Source organism: Hypanus sabinus, chromosome 17 (genome assembly GCF_030144855.1).
Source record: "Hypanus sabinus isolate sHypSab1 chromosome 17, sHypSab1.hap1, whole genome shotgun sequence".
Lineage (NCBI taxonomy): Eukaryota > Metazoa > Chordata > Chondrichthyes > Myliobatiformes > Dasyatidae > Hypanus > Hypanus sabinus.
In genome coordinates, this window is record NC_082722.1 from 42,723,256 (window position 1) to 42,744,865 (window position 21,610).

A 21,610-nucleotide genomic window follows, 5' to 3' on the forward strand; every position below is an offset into this window, starting at 1 on the left:
TTAAGTTTGATTACCTTGGTTCTTGGTTGAAATATTTCCAAGTTTAACTGGAACAAATGAATTATGAAGACACATTGAATTGGTTGACACTGGCATAAAATAGTATATTACCCTATTACTACTTACCCTGTGCTGATTGGCATTTTTATTTGTTAAAAGGCAATATAAATAGAGATGGTAAGATATGATGATTTGAACTTTTCCCATGAATACAGTACTAGTATTCACACTGATCTCTACACAAATCACCTACCAATACAACTTGGGTGTAGTCATGCAAGAGTTGACAAGAACATAACTTTTTGTAATTCGTAAGTTGCCCGATGAAAATGAATCAGCCAGTTTAAACAGTCATAATTGTATCCAGAGTCTTGAAGCAAACAATCTTGCAACTAGCTTCATTACTTTGCTTTATTCATTAATTTAACATTTTCATTAATGTTCAAGCTTTACAATTAATTTGGGGGGAGGGGAGAAAGGATGATGTTGAGCTTTTGGATATTAGACAAATGGAGTAAAGTCCTTGACGGGATAGACTCAACTAAATCCTTACAATTCTTTAGATTTTTTAGTGACAATATATTTTAATTACAACAGTGGTTTTGGAAAGTTGCATATGTACTTGGTTTAAATATTGCATATATAGTGAATCCTTAACAATTACTGGACAGTATTCTGGTGACAACGATTAAACAGTCCAAGCAAGACATGGGAAAAGAAAATTCCATTTATAAAGTGCTTCATCTCTCAAAGTGCCAACTTTCAACCAATTATTTTAACCTTCATTGCTATTATCACTTAACAAAATGCACCAGATTTTTTTTTCATGATAGGGTACCATTACAAAGCGATATAATTAGCTGATCTGTAGTGTCATCAGCAGATAGCATGTAAACTCTCCCATACTGAGAGCAGAATTTCCCGTCTCTGGGTCAAACCCATTAACAACCCTCTTTCAGTCTTACAAACAGGATTTTTGATTTTCATAATTCCGAAGATTGGCAGTGGACCAAACTAATTTGCTACCTTTTCAAATTTGTGAGTACAGGCATTGTTTTCAGGCAGACAGTTGAAAACATGAGCCTTTAATGCCAAGCCCACCATGTCTTAGGCTATAATTTGCTTTAGTGTGTGTGTGTAAATATAAATATATGGAGGGATCCCCATTGCGACGATAATAACTTGGATGTCTAGCTTATTGCCTCTTATGAAACTGACAGTTTCCTTCAACTTGGTGAGGAGTTTGTTTCCAGCCTTCGCTCCGCTTACACACGCAGCAGGTCGGCAGCAACTATAGAAAAGAGTAAACAGTCGACGATTTGGGCCAAGACTTCTCATCACCCCACTTCATGGTGGGACTTGTCTTTGTAAGAAGTATCACAGTTACTTACAAAGACATAAAACTTTCTTTGTAGGTCTCTCTTGCCTATGCGTCAAAAGGCTGTGAATTTAACATCCAGGAAGATAATTTAAGAAAAATCTAGATTAATTCTTCAGGAAGTACTACACTATCTGGTGACCTGTCTTTCATGTGACCTGTTAAACCGAAGACCATCTGCTTCAGATAGATGAAAAATAATCCATGGAAGTTTGGTAAATAAGGCAATTCACAAAAATACAGTGTAATTTGTCTTTCAGTCACAGAGGACATCCAAGCAACACACAAAATGCTGGAGGAACTCTAGCTGGCCAGGCAGCATCAATGGAGAAAAGTACTGTCGACATTTCGGGCAGACACCCTACTGCAGGACTGGAAGGAAAAACAATTAGTAGATTTAAAAGGTGGGGGAGGGGAGAGAGAGCAACATAAGGTGATATGTGAAACGGGGGGGGGGGGTGATGGTGTAAACAGCTGGGAAGCTGGTGAAAGAGATACAGGGCTGGAGAAGGGGGAGTCTAATAGGAGAGAACAGGAGGCCATGGTAGAAAGAAAAGCGGGGGAGCATCAGAGGAAGGTGACTGGCAGGCAAGGAGGTAAGGTGAGAGAGGGAAAATGGGATGGGAAATGGTTGGGGGGGGGGGGGTGGATTACTGGAAGTTCGAGAAATCGATGTTCATGCCATCAGGTTGCAGGCTAACCAGACGGAATATAATGTATTGTGCCTCCAACCTGAATGTGGCCTCATCGCGACCGTTTCCCTCTCCCGCTCTCCCCACCCTTTAAATCTACTACTCATCTTTTGTTTTAGAAACATTGAAAATCCCTACTGCACAATACAGGCCCTTCGGCCCACAAAGATATCTTTACCTTAGAAATTATCTAGGGTTACCCAGAGCTCTCTATTTTTCTGAGCTCCATATACCTATCCAGGAGTCTCTTAAAAGACGTTATCGTATCCGCCTCCACCGCCACTGCCGGCAGACCTTTCCACGCACTCGCCGCTCTCCGAGTAAAAAACTTACCACTGACAGCTCTGTACCTACTCCGCAGCACCTTAAACCTGTGCTTTCTCGTGCTGGCCATTCCAGTCCTGGAAAAAAGCCTCTGACTATCCACACAATCAATGCCTCTCATCATCTTGTACACCTCTATCAGGTCACCTCTCATCCTTTGTCGCACCAAGGAAAAAAAGGCCGAGTTCACTCATCCTATAAGGCATGCTCCCAAATCCAGGCAACATCCTTGTAAATCTCCTCCGCAGCCTTTCTGTAGTTTCCACATCCTTCCTCTAGTGAGGCGACCAGAACTGAGCACAGTACTCCAAGTGGGGTCTGACCAGGGTCCTATATGGCTGCAACGTTACCTCTCGGCTCCTAAACTCAATCCCACGATTGATGAAGGAGAATGCATCATACATTTTCTTCAGTCCTGCCAAAGGGTCTCGGCTCGAAAAGTTGACTCCTTTTTTTCCATATATGCTGCCAGCCCTGCTGAGTTACTCCAGCATTTTGAGTGTGGTGTAATTTGTCTCTGTTGCTTTTCTGTTAATGGGTGCTTGTTATCTAAAATCTGCTAAAACATCTCCAGTGTTACGTAGTGCATTTAGAGTGTGACAATTTCTTTGGAAATCCAAAGATTACAGGTCTTTGTGAAGATAGATAGAAAGAAAAAGCTTTCCACAAGGCTCAATAATTGTTTCTATCCGAATGTTATCAGACTCTTGAGCGGATCTCTCACACTTTAAAAGACAAACTCTTTTAACCTGTGCAGCACATTCTTTGTAATTTCAACAATTGCTCGTGCAATGGAAGAACTTTTCACTGTACATTTGACAATAATAAACTAATTCACCATTTTTTACATTAATAGTAATAACTATTCAATATCAACGGTGCAATATAAGTTACGCTCTATAAAGTTACCCCTGTTTTCTTCCACTACATTGCTTGAATTTGGCTATGAAACTGAAGGAAAATACAGAATTATGAGTCCAACCATTTGTCATTTGCCTTGAGTGAAATTATGGAAAAAGAATTGAAAAGTCAAATCTGCCACTGAGCTTTTGGACAACTATCATAGCGATTAAATAACAATTAAATCAACCATCCCATTCTTGTGACATAATTTGATTAAGAACAACTTTGACTTTACACTTTTCATACTGGTCGTCATTTTTACTCCTTTAAGACTTAATCGTGTTTATAAACTCTGTCTAAACAGCATCAAGAATCCCAAGGACCCAGTTACTATTTCTAACATATTCAACTACTTATTAACCAACAACATATTTTGCTCAAGTGGAAATGGTAAACTGTGCAATTACAAACCTCCAATTTATTTTATTTACTATCGCCTGAGCCAAGAGCTAGCCTTACAATTTTAATTTTAGTGTATTAATTTAACTGTTTCCATTTGGAGAATATTTAAGACATTGAGTAAAGAAAATGTCATTCTAATAACATTCACTATTTTACAATAGTGTAAAACATAACAAGTGCTTGGAAAGATTAGTAGTGTCCCATATCAAGGACATAATCGCGGCCACCTTGGACCGGCAACAGTTTGCGTATAAGGTGTATAGAACAACTGACGACGCCATTTCTATCGCTTTCACTCTGTCTTGGAATACTTGAAGCACAAAGACAGCCACGTAAGGATGCTTTTCATTGATTACAGATCGGCCTTTAACACCAAGTTATCGAACAAGCTGACTGTCAAGCACCACAATCTAGGTTTCGGCACATTAACCTGCAATTGGATCTTGAACTTCCTCACTAATCGGAACTAGGCACGTGCACAATAACCCCCTAACCCTGAACACTGGTGCCCCGCAATGGTGTGTACCGAGCCCACTTCTCTACTTTCTCTTCACCTGTGACAGCTCATGCTACAAACTCGATCATCAAGTTTGCAGACGACACAACTGCGGCCTAATCACACAAACTTTGGACTCGTTTTACACCGCACGCTATCGGAGCCCTGCTGCCAGGATAATCAAGGACAAGACCCACCCAGCCAACACACTTTTTGTCCCACTTCTCTCCGGGAGAAGGTTCAGGAGCTTGAAGATTCGTACAGCCAGAACAGCTTCTTTCCAACTGTGGTAAGACTGCTGAACAGATCCTGACCCGGATCTGGGCCGTACCTTCCAAATATCCGGACCCGACTTGCACTACCTAACTTTCCCTTTTCTATTTTCTAATTATGATTTATAATTTAAATTTTTATTATATTTACTCCGATTTGTACTTCAGGGAGCGCGAAGCGCAGAATCAAATATCGCTTGATGATTGTACGCTCTAGTATCAATTGTTTGGTGACAATAAAGTAAAGTTACACAAACAATAGCGAATCTGTATATAGATAGGAGGTGCCGAAGCTGTCCGATTGGTGCAGGGACCACTACCTGTCACTCAACGTCAAGAAGACAAAAGAAATTATAATTGACTTCAGGAAGACAAGAGCTTCCGAACAAGCCTCACTATTCATAAATGGTGAGGTAGTGGGAAGGGTCTCCAGTTTCAAGAATTTTGGGTTGAACATCACTCTCTTGGTCGATAGTAGGAAAGGCACAACAGCGACTATACAACCTGAGGTGCTTGAGAGCAAGTCTGCCCCCAAATTGCTGGCTAACTTTTATCGATGTGTGATAGCGAGCAGACTGATGACTGACAGCGTGGTACTCTTAGCTGCAGCAAGACAGATCACAAAGCACTCTAACGGGTGATCAGGACGGCTCGGCACATCACTGGGACTCAACTACCGGGTCTGGAGACAATCCATAACTCTCCATGCGCGCTTGTAACATTATTAAAGACCCATCCCATCCCAAACTCCCTTAAACGTCTCCCTCTTTAATTTTTTTTGAAATAACTATTACGTGTAAGAGCTTGATCTGATTTATTGTGATCACAGTTCAGAAGAGAAATTGTTACTTCTACACAGATGAATGAACTGCATTATCAAATCACCGGGGTTTTATTAACAGATTGTCTATATAGCTTATGTTCCCGATGGCACCATTCAGCAAGACTAAAGGGTCGTCGATCAAAATGAAGACTTTATTTCATAATTGATGACAGTTTTAACAGCACTTCATCCCTAAATATCTGGACGAAGTGCTCCCGGGGTACGCCTATTGGCTGGATTCGATTGGCTGCTTGTTTAACCAATCGGAGCGGCCGAGCGGGGAGCCGTCAACGGGTTCTAGCGGCAAAATTTTGAATCGGGAGTGAAGTGTAACGGCTGCGGGAGGAGTGGAGTGGAGTGGAGTGGTGGGGCGGGAGCGCGGTCATGTCCGAGGAGCTGGCCGGAGGGGAGAACGCAGGCGAGCAGCCGGAGTCGGCCAGCCTCGGCGGCAGGGGCAGGGAGGAGGCTGCCGCGGCGTTGACAGCGGGGGCCGGAGGTGAGTGTGAAAGGAGCAACCCCAGCCTAGCCCCCGGCCCGAATCATCCTCACTCTTGATACGACCTTTCCGAAACGTCCTCCCCCCGCCCGCGGCCCGCTGACTTCCTCCGGCTTCTTAGTTTTCTGAACTTTGGTTTGTCCTAATTACCATCCCCGGGTAACGCCATAAAGTTCCTAACGCAGACCGCATGACCCAGCTGATAAACCGTGGGTATAGTAACACAATAAATAGCTCAGGAGACGTGACGAGAAACAAATGTTTCAGCTCAACGATCTTTCATCTCAGTGGGAATTTGCCACTTAGTCCAGTCTGGGCTAAGGGAAGTGACAGAAGGGCAAACCAGGCGTTCAAACCTCGCCTGCAGGTTTCATAAGTAGCGCCGTGAACTGACGGGAGAAAATATTTATTTTTGCGAGCTGATCAGATATGGAGCCTAAAATAAAATCTCTTAAATTCATGAAGCTGAGGGTAAATAAGGTGAAAGATGTTCAGTGATTTTAAGGCTGGAGGAATGATTAGATTTATTTCGAGCACGAATTGTGCAGTATAGCCTGCCTGCTTTGAGCCAGATACTAATCATCAGGTGGATTCTCGTCCAGGTCTTAATATTGAATGTTTTAGAAAAGAGACTGATTTAAAAAAATGTTTCTGCTGAGTTCTTTTTCATTGCCTCAGTATAACCTGAACTCTGTTTCCCAGTTTCATTGTCTGGTTTTACTTACAATCCTATTCTACTCTTTATTTCTTCCACTGACACTTTTGTTTGCCTCTCTAGAGTTTTTATTCCAAGAATCTTGTTGTATGGCCTCTAACACTTCCTCTTTGTTTTAGCATTAACAAATATCGCTCACCAGTGACAAAATTAGTGCATTTGTCAGCCTCTGTAGTTACCTTAACTGTAATACTGATATTTCCGGTTTTAGCTTTCCCTCTGAACTGCAGGGTGAATTCTACGAGGGCTGATCCATAAGTTCGTGGTCTAAGGTAGAAGGACTCCATTTTAGAAAACCTAGCACATTTATTTTTCAACATAGTCCCATCCTACATTTACACACTTAGTCCAGGGGTGGTGGAGCATACGGATCCTTTCTTTGTAGAAGTGGTACACAGCAGGGGTGATTGATATGTTTGTGACCTAAGGTAGAAGGAGATGAGTTATACAGCTCTTGTTACATGCACGTGCAGTTCAACTCTTTGAGTGAAAATGCAGAAAGTTTGAAGTTAATAACTCATCTCCTTCTACCTTAGGCCACGAACTTATCAATCACCCCATGTCGTGGACCACTTCCGGAGGTCCACGATGCCGGCTTCTACAAAGAAGAGATCTGTATGCTCCATGACCGCTGAACTGTGTGTAAATGTAGGAAAAATAAATGTGCTAGGTTTTCTAAAATTGACTCCTTCTGCCTTAGGCCACAAATTTATTCATCACCCCTGGTATGTCTCCTAAGGGATCCTTTACTCTAAGTTCCCTTTTTACTCCAGAGTTGTGCATAGATAACTGAAGCTACATTAAAGTAAACATTTGTGATTTAAAAATGTTAATTAAATGTTCTGATTTAATACATTTTCTATTTTTAGAAATAATGCCTTTTTGGAATGTATAAAGCCACAATTGTCTTTGACAGCTTGTGCTGTATAAGGCTTTTTTAAAATATTGCATGAGACATTTTAAAACAATTCATGTGGCTATGCAGAAAAATAATAATTACATCAAAAATACATTTTGGGACAAATTAAAGCTACTAACAAATAATTGAATATTAAATAAAGTAAGACCTACCTGCAACTAGTCTTTTCCACACTGTCTTCAAGTCATTTAAACGAAGTGGGTTGTCCTTAACACACCAATCACCCCGGGATTAAATTGAAGGTAAATGCAACATAAATGCAACATACATCCAACCCCTCTCGGCATATCAGTTGAGCTGATCTTGGACTCAGTAACAAGTCCAATGGTGGAGCAGAAGTTCAGATCTATTAGCTATCAATAAGATCAATTGGCCCAGCAGATTACAATATTGTTGCATTAATGGAATATACCTGCACTGTCTGCTAATAATCATGTAAAGAGAATAACAGTTATTCATGACCAGTGGACCCATATCTAAAAAAAAATGGATAGGGTCCAGAGGAGGTTTACAAGAATGATCCCAGAAATTAAAGTGTTTAACATATGAGGAGTATCTGATGGTTCTGGGTGTGTACTTGCTGGAGTTTAGAATGGGGGAGGGGGGAATAATCTCACTGAAACCTATTGAATATTGATAAGTCTAGATAGTGTGGATATGGAGAGGATGCTTCAGCTAGTGGGGGGAGTCTAGGTCCAGAGAGCAGAGTCCCTCAAATAGAAGGATGTCCTTTTAGAACAGAGATGAAGAATTTCTTTAACCAGAGGGAGGTGAATCTGTGAGAATTTATTGCTAGAGAGGGCTGTGGAGGTGAAGTCTTTGATTTCAAACAGATGTTGATCAGTTCATGATGAATAAGGACATTAAAGGTTATGGGGGAGAATGGAGTTGAGAGGGTTAATAGATCAGACATGATTGAATGGCAGAGCAGTCTCAATGGGCTGATGACTAATTTTGTTCCTCTGTCTTCTGGTCTTGTAAATAGCTCATGGAGATTTAACACAGATTTCAGTCAAAGGTATATTTTTCTTTCCCTTAGACTCCTTGAAGTAACTGCATTTAGCTCCAGTAGGACTCTAAGCATGTAATCTAAGGCTTTAGAACACTTAAGCCTGTTTGCAACTCTGAGCTCATTCTGCATTAAAGGTCACCTTGATATCTCAAAATAGCTGTTTATGGAGAGTTCGCTTGACTTACATTTAGCATCCAGAAAAACAAAGTCACGGAGGGCATTATAGATGGTGGTTTAGGCAAGTGGGTTAGTTTTGTAATGTTCTGTTCCATAAGCTTAAAAGGAACTAGTCACACTGTTTATTTTAGTTGTTTAAGAATATCCTGAGCAGTAAATAATGCATTTCTAAATTGCTTTCAGGTCTCTCTCAAGATGAAAAGGAAAGTAATGTAAATTGCAATGGTTCCAACAAAGGCGTCACTTTGAAAAGAGGTTTCCATGGAAGAACTACCACGTTTCCAGAAGTTGTTGATACGACACAATTATCATACTATGAAAGATATAAGGCTTACCAGGACTACATCTTGGGTATGTAATTTAAATCAATGATATTTAACATTTATTTTAGAATTCTAAAAACAATTAAATAACACTGTGATCTAGATCTTTGAAACTTGATCAAGACAGGTACTGGGAAGTGTTTAACTTAATGACAGTTTCTTTAAAAAAAAGTAGGTATGTAAGCAAAGCTAGAGAAGGAAGAATGTTTCCTCCATTAAAAGCTGTTAAATATTTTACCAATTAAGTAGATGGATAGCTGGTCCTGAAAGGAATTGCAAGTTTTGACTTAAGTGTGCATCCAAGTACAGTAAAATTCTCTGGGACATTGTTGCTCCTAGGCTGATGAAATGTAGTTACCAAGGGTGCAAAGAAGGCTTGAAAATAATGTGTAATGTTTTGAAAAACCAGAAGAAATTTTATGTTTGGTAATTTAAAAAAAAATAATTGGGTAATATCCACTATAAGGTGCATTTTCTAAAACCTGTGGACAAGTTTAAAATTTGACATATGGTTACCTTTTATAATTATTTATCTATTATTCTTATGATGCAGAATGTTGGATAAAATTCTTGAATAATTTTGAATCAAGAATGTAAATCATTGAGAATGGTTTGATTGTTTTTTTTAAATAGGTGACACAAAGCCATCAGAAGTGCAGGATTTCTTTGCAGACTATTTGGAGAAGGTTCTAGAACCATATGGATGGCAAGCGATCTGGTCCAATGATACATTTGAGGTGCTGGTTGAGGTAAATAATCTGCTCAGAGCATTTATAGTGATGTTAACTGTCAAGCTCCACAATCTAGGTTTTTATTGCCATATCAGAATCCAACTGTGGTGAGTAATTACCAATAAAGTATAGTATTTATACTCTCTGCGATATTGTGGGTTTGGATCCTTGTTATTCCAATAACGGAAACGGGTCTGGTTGATCCAAATTGTATTATAATGCTTTTGTTTTCTATTGTACTATAAAAACATGCTACATTTATGTTTTAAATCATACAAATTAAGCATAATTAAGGAATAAAATGCTGTTTTTTTTTTACTAGTTTTGTTTTGAAAACAATTTCAGGTGACTGATGTGGAAACTTCAAGCCTCAGGGCAGTGGTAAAGCTGACAGAACCATTCCTTTATGAGTCTGAAACATATTCTCTGAACATGGAAGCAATGGAAAGTTTCCTTGAGGCAAAAGATCACCTTGTGCCTCTCCAGGAATTATACTTGGTTTTTGAAGAATCTGGAGAGTTCGATCAAACAGCACTTGCTATCGAACATCTCAGGTAATAGACTTAATTAAAAATACTTTTGACGTTTTCTAAAAAGTACAGACTTGTATATTAGAAGTAAATAGAAACTATAAACAGTCTAGAGGCTCTAGACCAGTAAGAGCTATGTTTTTTAACACCAAATACTTACTATACATGTTGACTATGGTGCATGGATCATTGTTCACGTATAAAGTCTTCACAAGTTGACTCAAGGAGAACAGCCAACAGAGCAATGGGGTACATCAGATTTCAGTAGCAAATGATAAAGAAGATGGATGGATGATGGTAAGATGCCCGGAAAATAGGTACACTGATGGCAAAATGTTGTAAAGTATTTTGCAGGTGTGGTGTTACTCATTTTTACTTGGAGGCAAGTGAGAATTCTGGCAGGTGTACAAAACTGAACTTATTTCTCACAGTGGGGGGGGGAAGAAATAACATTTTATGAAATAATCAGCAAGAGCAAGGAAGCATATTACAAAAAATTGAGCATAAGCTTAGTTTCTAAATTTCATTACTTTTTGTATATAAAACTGGGATATGCAAAAAAACACATAGAAATCAAAGGGTCTTCTATCCATTTTTTAATTTTTGGACTTTATTGGCTGTTATTTAATGAGCCTGACTTGAGTCAATAACTCTTACCAAGATATTTATGAATTACCTGGGTGGGAGGAGGAAGGCGGAAAACCACTCTTTTACATTAAAGCTGTAAATTTAAAACTTCATTTTACAATGGGGTTATTTTGGTATTGACATTGAAATTCCTCAGTAAATTAGTGATAGCTTTCAGATTGCAGCTTGTTCGGTCTAGGAGTCTCCAGGTTATATGGCCAAGTTGATGTTTACAGCCTATCAATAATTTAGTTTATTTATGTATTTAACTTTTAAGGTAAGTTGCTGTTAGTGTAAATTCCTTAATGTTGAATATGTTTCAGATTTTTCTACCAACATATTTGGAGAATCTGGGATGAAGATGACGAAGATGATGACTTTGATTACTTTGTCAGATGTTGTGAACCAAGATTGAAGCTGTAGGTATATGTTGTCTAAACGTACTGTCAGCTACATTCTATGGCCATTTTATTAGGTACAGCTGTATGCCTGCTTGTTAATGCAAATATTTAATCAGCTAATCGTGTGGCAGCAATTCAATGCATAAAAGCAAGCAGATATGGTTAAGAGGTTCATCTGTTTTTGAGACCAAACATCAGAACTGGGAAGAAATACAATCTGAATGATTTTGACCATGCAATGATAGTTGTCTTCTCATTGTTACTGTCAAGAAGGGATAAAAGCCTGAAGGCGCACACTCAGCAATTCAGGAACAGCTTCTTCCCCTCCCCCCCCCCCCCCACCCGCAATCCTATTTTCTAAGTGAATATTGAGCCCATGAACACTACCTCACTTTTTAAATTATTTCTGTTTTTGCACTACTATCTAAAAAATTTAACTATTTAATATACATATCCTTACTGTAATTTATTTTTCTATATTTATCATGCATTGCGTTGTATAGCTGATACTATTAAGAAATTTCATGACACATGCTGGTGATATTAAACCTGATTCTGATTTTGGTGCTAGACAAGGTGGGTTGAGTATTACAGAAACTGCTGAATTTACAGAGGATGCTGCAAAAAAGCAAACAAGAAAAAAAATCTAGTGAACGGCAGTTATATGGGCAAATATACCTTGATAATAAGCGATGTCAGAGGAGAACAGCCAGACTGTTCCAAGCTGACAGGAAGGTGACCAGAAATGCTGGGAAGCAGCGCCTCCTACATGGCCAATCAAAGTGTTATTGTCTTTTTTAAACATTCTTCATGATTGCAAGCCCCTGCTGGATGTGAAGAACTTAAAGGAGGGCAGGTCTATCCCATCAGAGAGTATACTGTTTTGGAGGGTGGGGAGGGGTCGACCTACAAGCAGGGAGCCCCAGCCACCATGTTTCTGGCACTGTTGCTCAGAAGGGAAGGAACCAGAGGAGAAAGGCAGTGGTGATAGGAGTTCCTATAATTAGAGGAGTAGGTTGGAGAGACTGCATGCATAGAGAGACCCAGATGGTATGTTGCCTCTCATGTGCCAGGGTCTGGGATGTCTTGGATCTTGTCCACGACATTCTAAAGGGGGAGGGTGAGCAGTCAGACATCATGGTACATATTGGTACCAAGTCATAGGAGTGAGAAGAGAAGAGGTCCTAAAGAGAAAATTTAGGAAGATGAAAAACAGGACATCTGGGGTAACAAACTACACACGAGTTAAACAATAAAATACAATTAAGCTTTCACCACAGGGCTAAAAGCGAATCAAATGTATATGATTCAACAGAGCCAATATCTCACTTATCAAGCATCCTTGGGGTGATGGTCACTGATCCTTAAGAGCTGGTGTTTAAAGTCATGCTGACACATACTCACTGTCATCTGAAAAGTTCTCTGACATCAGTAGAAGCAACCCATGGGACAGCAACACCTCAGCCTGTGAAATGTAATCATTATTCACAATTGCGCCTGTACTGACCCACGTGGCAATTTTCTACCCAATTTCCCACTTCCACCCTCCTGTACCCAATAAAGCGTGTTGTCAAAATACTGAAAATTCATTCATCTGTTTTAATATTAACAAACATCAAGTCATGGATTTTTATGACGATCTATTAGCCCATGGTTACTTTTACCAATGCGAACTTTCTGTGCCAAATTTCATGGGTTATTTGAAAAAAATTCCAACCGACATGCTGGGATTCACTCCTACTTTTTCAAATCAATAGTCCACTTTTCTTGGATGCTAGCCTTATAACTTGATGATTAAGCTATTGTAACCATAAAAGTATAACTATTGAGTTGCTCTGATCCCTAATGGATGTGAGAATCTGGTCATCTTAATTGTAAAGGTCCTGTGATATACCACTAAAGTTGAAATAATATAACGTAGTTAAGTTTAAAAATGTAATGTATTGTATAAATAATTTTTAAAAGAAAATTTAAAGGAAGTTGGACAATGATCAATTATTTAATTATTAAAACATTTTCAAATTTAATTAGTTTCACTTAATATTTTAAATGTTAACCAGAATGAAATAAATGTTTGAATTTTGCTTTGCATTATCTTTATAATTTATTCAAAGTCCAAAGTTGAGATATTGGCTTATGTACAAGTACCTATGTGTCCAAGGGCAATGAAAAGCTTACTTGCAACAGGATCATAAGCACATTGCATCATATAAGCAGCTTTCACAGGAAGAAATTGACAGTAAGTTATACCCTTCAACTCCTTGTCTAAATCTCATTCCAATCAGGGTCCTCTACTTGTTTCTCAGCACCACTGTGAGCTTCACTATTAATTTGCTCTCTTTATAATTTGACTGATTCTTGACACCAGATGGTGCTCTAAGCAAACTGAAATTGTATCTGCTTTTGAGTTTGCTATCTTTTAAACTTTGATTTAACAAATAAAGTTTCAGGGTTTCAGCACTCTGTCTGCAGTAATGTTATTGGAATACCTGTTTTATTTAGTCAATCACTAACTTTCATCACTTCTTTTTTCTGATGAAACTGGTCATAATATATTTTTCCAGTGCCATATACTATCAATGTTTTGGTCCTTTTATTCTTACTTTAAAAATTGACATTGAATTTTAACAGGTTTTTTACATTATTGAATTTTTGGAATGGTTTGGTCTTGCCATATACTGATATCTAACAGCTGATGTTAGCAGACTTCATGATCTTGCTGTCGCTGGTGGTGTAGCGTCATCTACACCGGACTTCGAGGGGAGTGGTCCTGGGTTCGAATCCGACTGGCTCCTTGCATGCTTTCCATCCGTGCTGTGTTAAACATCAATGGAAATGACTAACCAGCTGACGTTTCGGGCCAAGACCCTTGTTCAAGACTGAATGAGGTGGTTTAGTTTTGGTCTGACACAGACTAGAAGGGCCGAGATGGTCTGTTTCCCTTCTGTAATTGTTATATGGTTATATTCTGAAATCAATTGTTGGACTACTCAAAGTTAGCAGACTTAAACTAGAACAAAGGTTGAATTTAGTTTTGTTTGAATGGCTTACCCCCTTATTAAATCAATTGCATAAAATCCTGTCTTTATATATAAACTTGATTGTAGAAGTTGGCATCTATGTTTTATTCTTGATCAACCAATATACACTCAATGACCACTATATTAAGTACATGAGGTATCTAATAAAGGGGCTACTGAACGTATGTGTGTGATTTTTCTGCTGCTGTAGCCCATCCACTTTAAGGTTTGATATGCTGTGCATTCAGAGAAGCTCTTTTGCACACCACTGTTGTAATATGTAGTTACTTGAGTTACTGTCACCTTGAAACAGTCTGACCATTCTCTGATCTCCCCTATTAACAAGGTATTTTCACCCACATAACTGATACTCACTGGATGTTTGTTTTTTTTTGTTTATCACACCATACTCTGCAAACCCTGAAGACGATTGTGCATGAAAATCCCAGAAAATCAGCAGTTTGAGATATTCAAACCACCACTCCCTGGCACCAAGAATCATTCTGCAGTCAGTCACTTAGATTGCATCTCTTTTTGCATTGTAAGTTTAGCCTGAACAACAACTGAACCTCTTAACCACGATTGCATGCAGATGGTCCTGAATTCAAATCCAGCCAGGGTCCCAGCCTGGGCAGCAGCAGTGTGTGTGCAGAAGAAAGTCCTGGCAATCTACTCTAGCTTGCCACAAAAACCCTATGGGCAACTACACTATCTGTAGGGTCACCAAGAAAATCTGACTCGATGGCACTCAACAACGACACACACTTTAAATAGAGTGGCCACCAGGTGTAGTAATCCTTAGTGAAATTCAATAATCTTGCAGTTTATATGTTGAATCTTGTGAAACTTAAATTGTTGCATTGGATTGATTGGATTTGCATTACATGCTGTAAAAGTATTATAATCCAGCACAATGGGGACTTCGATCTACCACAATTTCCAGACTATTGGAGGTTACGTCTGTTATTATGTAATGCATTTTCAGCTCACTTTTAAAAAATGTGACATAGTATTATAATAACTTTTCTAGGGAATCTAGTTTAAGTACAGCACCTGGACCAAGGGTCTGGTGAGTCAGAAAGAAGCATAATAAACATCACTCATCAAGCCAGGTGCCAAGCCTTCAGCATTTCTTAATAGTCTGATGGTGAATTATTGAAGTTTGCTGTATATTCCGTAAGTACTCTGATAAAGTAACAGTATTTGTTACTACAGCAGCAACATGCAGAAAAGGCAAATGGGTGTTTATTTTAAGGTAACAAATATCTACTAATGGAGAATATTTTATTTATTCCCATTTCAGGTATTATGATATTCTTGAAGATCGTGTTCCTGCTGATCTCATTGCTGAATACAATCACCTGTTATCAAAGTGTGAGGAGATACATAAAGAATTTATAAAAGTGAGAAATAACATCACTGCAGGTGATTCTGAATCTGAATTGAGTAATGTTTCCATAGTGGAAGGTGTTAAACTTTGTGAAGAGTTGGATAAGCTTAAATATAAGCTTCGCATAATGGAATCCCCACTTTACAGGTAATCCATTTTTAGGTTTGCACTTTTCAATAACTGATATTATGCTTTTCCTGTTAATATAGAAAGTCGTGAAAATTTAGAATGATTACAGATTTGTAACTGCTACCATGACAAAACTATTCTTTAACAATTTTCAGCAACGTCTTGCATTCTTTGAACCTGGATTTCATTTAGTTAATGTAGTACATAGAGTATCCCACAAAGAATAAAATAAAATTAAAATTTTTAAGTATTGAAATCATGGGAGTTAGAATGAAATTAAGATGAAATGATTGGGAAAATATAACTGATAGGATTAAAGTTTTATATTGCTGAAACATCAGTTCCTAAAAACCAATAACTTTATCTTTAGATATGTTCTGCGCCAGGATGGATATGGCTTGCCAGGAAAGCAGGCCAAAGGAATTCGCTCTTCAGGGGAAAAGGTTATTCATGTTGTTTCAAGCTCCATGACCATTAATCTACTGCAATCTTTGCTGAAGGAGAAACTAAACCCAGATTCTTTTATTCAGGAACAACCAATAGAGGTAATAATTTTCATTGACCATTTAGGAAGTGCAATATTGAATAAACATCAGCCAGTTTAGTCAAGAATATAATCAAAAATATAGTCTTAAGAAAACAGTAAATCTTTTAATATGTTGCCGGTACAAGGGCATCAAATATTTGCAATACTTTGTTTTATTTCACAGTAATTATGTCGATGCAAATGTCATGTAAATTGTTTTTACTCGGCTAACTTGTGATGGAACACAAAGATTGAGGGGAAAGCTTGAGTGAACCCAGTGTAGCAATTCTCTAACAGAACATGATGGCAAGTTTATAATTGCCTTCCATGATTTCCTAATTGCTGAGTTGTTGTTAAGTTAAATCTTTATCTAAAATCCCATTGCCCTGTACAGTAGTATAGCATTGTGTGACATAATTAGGTCAGAGTCAAAATTGCCTACAAAATAGTTGAGTAATAAAATGACAAAGCTGCATCCCCAATTTTGTTTCTGACATTCAGGAACATTCAAAATCATTCATCAATTGAGGAAAATGAAACTTTTTTTTAAGTTGTTTTGCATTTAAATAATGAAAAACATCAAAACAAACATGCCTTCCATCCTAAAACCATTTGTCAAATGGGGTCACTGCTGCTGCACCAAATATAACCTGATGTTATATAAATGCTGGGGACTTCAGCCAGATTGTTGGTTTCTGGAAGCTTTTAGTGCATGGAATGGTACAGTGCAGGAAAAAGGCCCTTTAGTCCACGATTTTGTGCTAATTAATTAACCTAATGATGCCTAATTACACTAATTCCTTTTGCCTACATGTCGCCTTCCATTTCCTGCATATTCATGTGCCTGTCTAAGAGCTCCTTGGACATCTCTATTGTGTTTGCTTCTGGCAATGCATTCTGGGCACCCACCCCTCTTTTTTCAATTTTAATGCAGTACTCTAGATATAGTCCAACTAGTGTATTATAAAGCTGCAACATAACTTCCTGACTCGAATTGACTGGTTGCATCATACTAATAAAGACAAGTATGCCATATGCTTTCTTAACCACCCCATTAACTTGCATAGCCACTTTCAGGAAGTTGTGGACTTGGGCCCCAAGATCCCTTTGTAGATCAGTACTGTTAAGGCCCTGCTGTTAACTGTGTACTTTCTCTTTACAGTATATTTGATCTCCCCCTTCTCTAGCCTTGTATCCCTTTTGCCAATCAACTTCCCAGCTCTTAGCTTCATCCCTCCCCTCCTGTCTTCTATCATTTCAGGTCACTCTCTCCCCCCCCACCCCCACTTTCAAATCTCTTACTATCTCTTTTTTCTGTTAGTCCTGATGAAGGGTCTCGACCTGAAACGTCGACTGTACTTCTTCCTAGAGATGCTGCCTGGCCTGCTGTGTTCCACCAGCATTTTGTGTGTGTTGCTTGAATTTCCAGCATCTGCAGATTTCCTCGTGTTTGCATTTGATGACTGGTGCATTCTAAAGATCCCAGTTAGAATTGGGGTTTAATGTTGGCAACTCATTGTGGATCTTTTGGTATTTCTCAGCAGCCTTTAATGCAACAAGCAGCTTTTTGGTAGAGTGATGCTTCTTTCACTTGTGACTTTTCTAATCATTAAACAAATGTATAACGGCTTGGACTGGCTGGTGGTGTAGGGGCATCAGCACTGCACTTCGAGTTTGAATCCGGCCGGCTCCTTGCTCTCTGTCCATCCATGCTGGGTTGAGTGTCAAGTTGGCAACTTGACCTTGTTTTTCACAAAAAACAGACAAAATGTTAAGGAAATGGCAAGGTTGCCGACTGATGTGCCACAAGGCACAGAGGGGAATAAATTACCTCCTGGGGCCTATAAGAAAATATGAATATTGCTTGGGTTTAGTATAAATAAATTTGATAGAAACGAAGAACTGCACTATCATGATACTTCCAAATTGAAGAGTGCCTAAAGATTGGTGGTATAGGAAATGTTTTATTTGTGAAATTTGTTTTGAAAGCTGTTTTCCCTTTGTTAGTTTCATAGTGATCCACTTGCAGCAATAGATGGCTGTTGTGAAGGAGATGTTGTTATCATCTGTCCTGGCCGTTACAGTGTAAATGGTTATTTCAGAATTGCTGATTCCATTCAAGTGGAAGGTAAGCACCAGAGGAAATATATTTTTATACACAACAGGTCTTATTCATGTGTTTGAGGAAAGGGAGTGTTGGGTTCTGATGTTTTTGATCCAAGATTCTTTCAGAAGTCAGGAAAGAGGCACAAAACTTGTTGCTTCATGATAAGAGTTGACATAACAAAGGAAAGTTGAATGGATAGTAATTGAGGTCAACTAAGCAAAGCGAGACAAAGGAACTAAGATTAATATGGTGCTACTTTGTGTTTAGTTATTTTATACCCATAGAGAAGAAAACATTCCATTTAAATTTATAGGTAAGAGTTAACCAATAAGAAAGTCATCATTCAAATAATGTAGTACAAAGAAGCTTCCAGAGCTTTACAGAATTATACTTTGTATAACCACTAGAGGCCTATTAAACTTGCTTATACATACGATAGCCACTAAGAAGAATAGTAAACGATTAGTTGTATGTAAGTAATTATATAAAATACAAGCAGATAATGAATTGTTGAACTGTAAAGAAAATATCAATTCAACAGTCTAATTTAAGAGTTATACAGTTGGATCCAACAGGAGGGATCAAGGAGTACAGAAATAATTAAACTTTGAGGTGATTGGAAAGCTAGAATTGAAGGAGAACAGATTTCAGAATCAGGTTTATTATCATCATCTTGGATGACACTTGTTTGTTTTGTGGCAGCAGTACAGTGCAAAGACATCAATTTTTCATAACTTGCAAAATAGTGCAAAGCAAGTTGAATAATGATTTATTATTCATGGACCATTAGAAAGCTGATGACAGGAGAAGAAGCTGTTCCTTGGTTGTTGAGTGTGGCTGTTGAGGCTTCTGTACCCCTCCTTGATGGTAGTAGTGTGCTTAGATGATGTTCTGAAAGGTGAGGGTTCTTAATGATGGATGCTCCTCTTAAAGATGTCCTTAATATGGGGTGGGTTGTGCCCATGATTTGGCTGGCTGAGTCTACAGCCTCTTGTCATCATGTGCATTGGAGCCTCCATGCAGGGCTGTGATGCAACCAGTCAGAATGCTCTCCACTCTTCATCTATAGAAGTAGCAACAGTCTTTGACGTTACCAAATCTTTTCAAACTAACAAAGTGGAGCCACGAGAGTGCCACCTATATATTTGCATAAATGTGTTGGATCCAGGACAGATTGAGATGTTCACACCCAGGAACTTGAAGCTGCTCACACTTTACACCACTGAAGACTGATTTGTGTTCTCCTTACTTCATCTTCCTGATGTCTACAATCAATTCCTTCATCTTGTTGATGTTATTGATATGACACAACTCAATCAGCTGATCTGTCTCATTCCTGTAGGCTTTTTTGTCACCATCTGGGATTTTACCAACAATGGAGTTGTCGTCTATGAATTTATAGATAGCATTTCAACTGTGCTTAACCATATTCACAAGTGTAGAATGAATCAAGGAACAAGCTAAGCATGCATCCTTGAGGCATACCTGTGTTGATTGTCAATGAAGAGGAGATGCTATCAATGATTTGTACTTGCTGTGATCTCTCGATGTGGAAATTTGAAAATCCAATTCCAGAGGGAGGTACAAAGACCCAGGTTTAAAAGCTTGGTGTTTAATTCTGAGGGGATAATGGTATTGAACACCAAGCTGTGATTGATAAGCAGCAGCCTGACATATGCTTTGCTGTTGTCCAGGTACTCCAAAGCTGAGTAAAATTCATGCTTTTGAAGGATGTTCTGACATCGGCCTCTCAGACAGAGATCACAGGGTCGCTGGATGCTGTGAAGATTCACAAGAACAGAAGAACATTAAAAATGTGAGCCAGAGTAGGGCATTAGGCTTATAGAGACTGTTCTGCCATTCAGTAAGATCTGGCTGTGGACAAGTGTACTGTTATTTTCCCTTTCAAAGCATGTGATAATGCCATTGAGCTCATCAAGATTTGAACATCCCTGCAATTTATGTTGTTGGGTCTATTCTTATAGGATGTAATTGCATGCAAATTAGGCCACAGCTATCTGCATTTAATTCTGTCTCAAGCTTCACTCGGAATTGTCTGTTTTTGGACGGAGTACCCAGATAGGGAGAGAGGAAATTAGTTGGGTAAAGAAGGAAAAAAAAATTAAAATCCTGAGAATTTGTTCAACTTGGAGACCAAGTAGTTCAGCAAGCAAGCAAGCTGAATGGTAGCTCATAAATTGTAGAGAGCAGAATAGCACAAACTGGAAACATCTAATATTTTCAACAACACTTTGCTACTCCACAAAGTGATGCTACATCACGAATGTTGTGATATCTTGTCTTTTAAGAACTGTTCCTATTTTACAAATACATTAACTTTATTCCACTAAATTACAAAAATATTTTCAAAGTTCAAAGTAAAATTTATTATCAGAGTACATGCAACCCTGAGATTCAATTTCTGTGTGCATACTTAGCAAATCTATACAACAGTAACTGTAAACAGGATCAATGGACAACCAACTGCAAATACAGATATAAATGAATAGCAATAAATAATGAGCATGAACTAACAAGATAAAGGAGTCCTTAAGTGAGGGTAGTTATCCCCTTTTGTTCAAGAGCTTAATGATTGAGAGGTAGTAACTGTCTTGAACCTGGTGATGAGAGTTCTGAGGCTCCTGTACCTTCTACCTGATGGCAGCAGCAAGAAAAGGGCATGTCTGCGGTGGTGAGAATCTTGGATAATGAATGTTGTTTTCCTACGGCAATGTTTCACGTAGATGTGTTCAATGGTTGGAAGGGTTTTACCTGTGATGTACAGGGCCAAACCTGCTACCTTTTGTAGGAATTGCCACTCAAAGGCATTGGTGTCCCCATACCAGGCCGTTAATGCAGCCAGTCAGCTCACTTTCCACCACATGTCTGTGGAAGTTTGCTAAGGTTTATGATGACATGCCAAATCTCCACAGACTTCTGAGGACACAGATGAACTGTCACGCTTTCTTTACAATTATATGATGGGTCCAGGACAAGTCTTCTGAGATGGTGACGTCCAGGAATTTAAAGTTACTCACCCTCTCCAGCTCTGATCTTCTGATAATTACTGGTTTATAGACCTCTGGTTTCCCTCCCCTGAAGTCTACAATCAGTTCCTTGGACTTATTGACATTGAGTGAGGAGTTGTTATTACACCACACAGCCAAATTGAATTGAATTGACTTTATTAGTTAATCCTTCAAATACATGAGGAGTA

The 21,610-nt window shown here is 38.7% G+C and overlaps 1 protein-coding gene across 2 annotated transcripts in view; it reads left to right on the forward strand.

The window, feature by feature from the left end:
- The first annotated feature begins 5,655 nt into the window (after positions 1–5,655).
- Positions 5,656–21,610, forward strand: part of shcbp1 (SHC SH2-domain binding protein 1) — a 30,609-nt gene continuing 14,654 nt past the window's right edge. Inside the window, exons 1-8 of one of the 2 annotated variants that reach the window (XM_059993481.1) lie at positions 5,656–5,786; positions 8,793–8,960; positions 9,566–9,681; positions 10,009–10,217; positions 11,144–11,239; positions 15,545–15,778; positions 16,131–16,305; positions 18,294–18,414. In XM_059993481.1, the coding sequence (XP_059849464.1) occupies positions 5,675–5,786; positions 8,793–8,960; positions 9,566–9,681; positions 10,009–10,217; positions 11,144–11,239; positions 15,545–15,778; positions 16,131–16,305; positions 18,294–18,414 (1,231 nt within the window). In that variant the 5' untranslated portion in view covers positions 5,656–5,674. The remainder of the gene's footprint in view (positions 5,787–8,792; positions 8,961–9,565; positions 9,682–10,008; positions 10,218–11,143; positions 11,240–15,544; positions 15,779–16,130; positions 16,306–18,293; positions 18,415–21,610) is intronic. The other variant, XM_059993482.1, reaches the window with a different exon arrangement.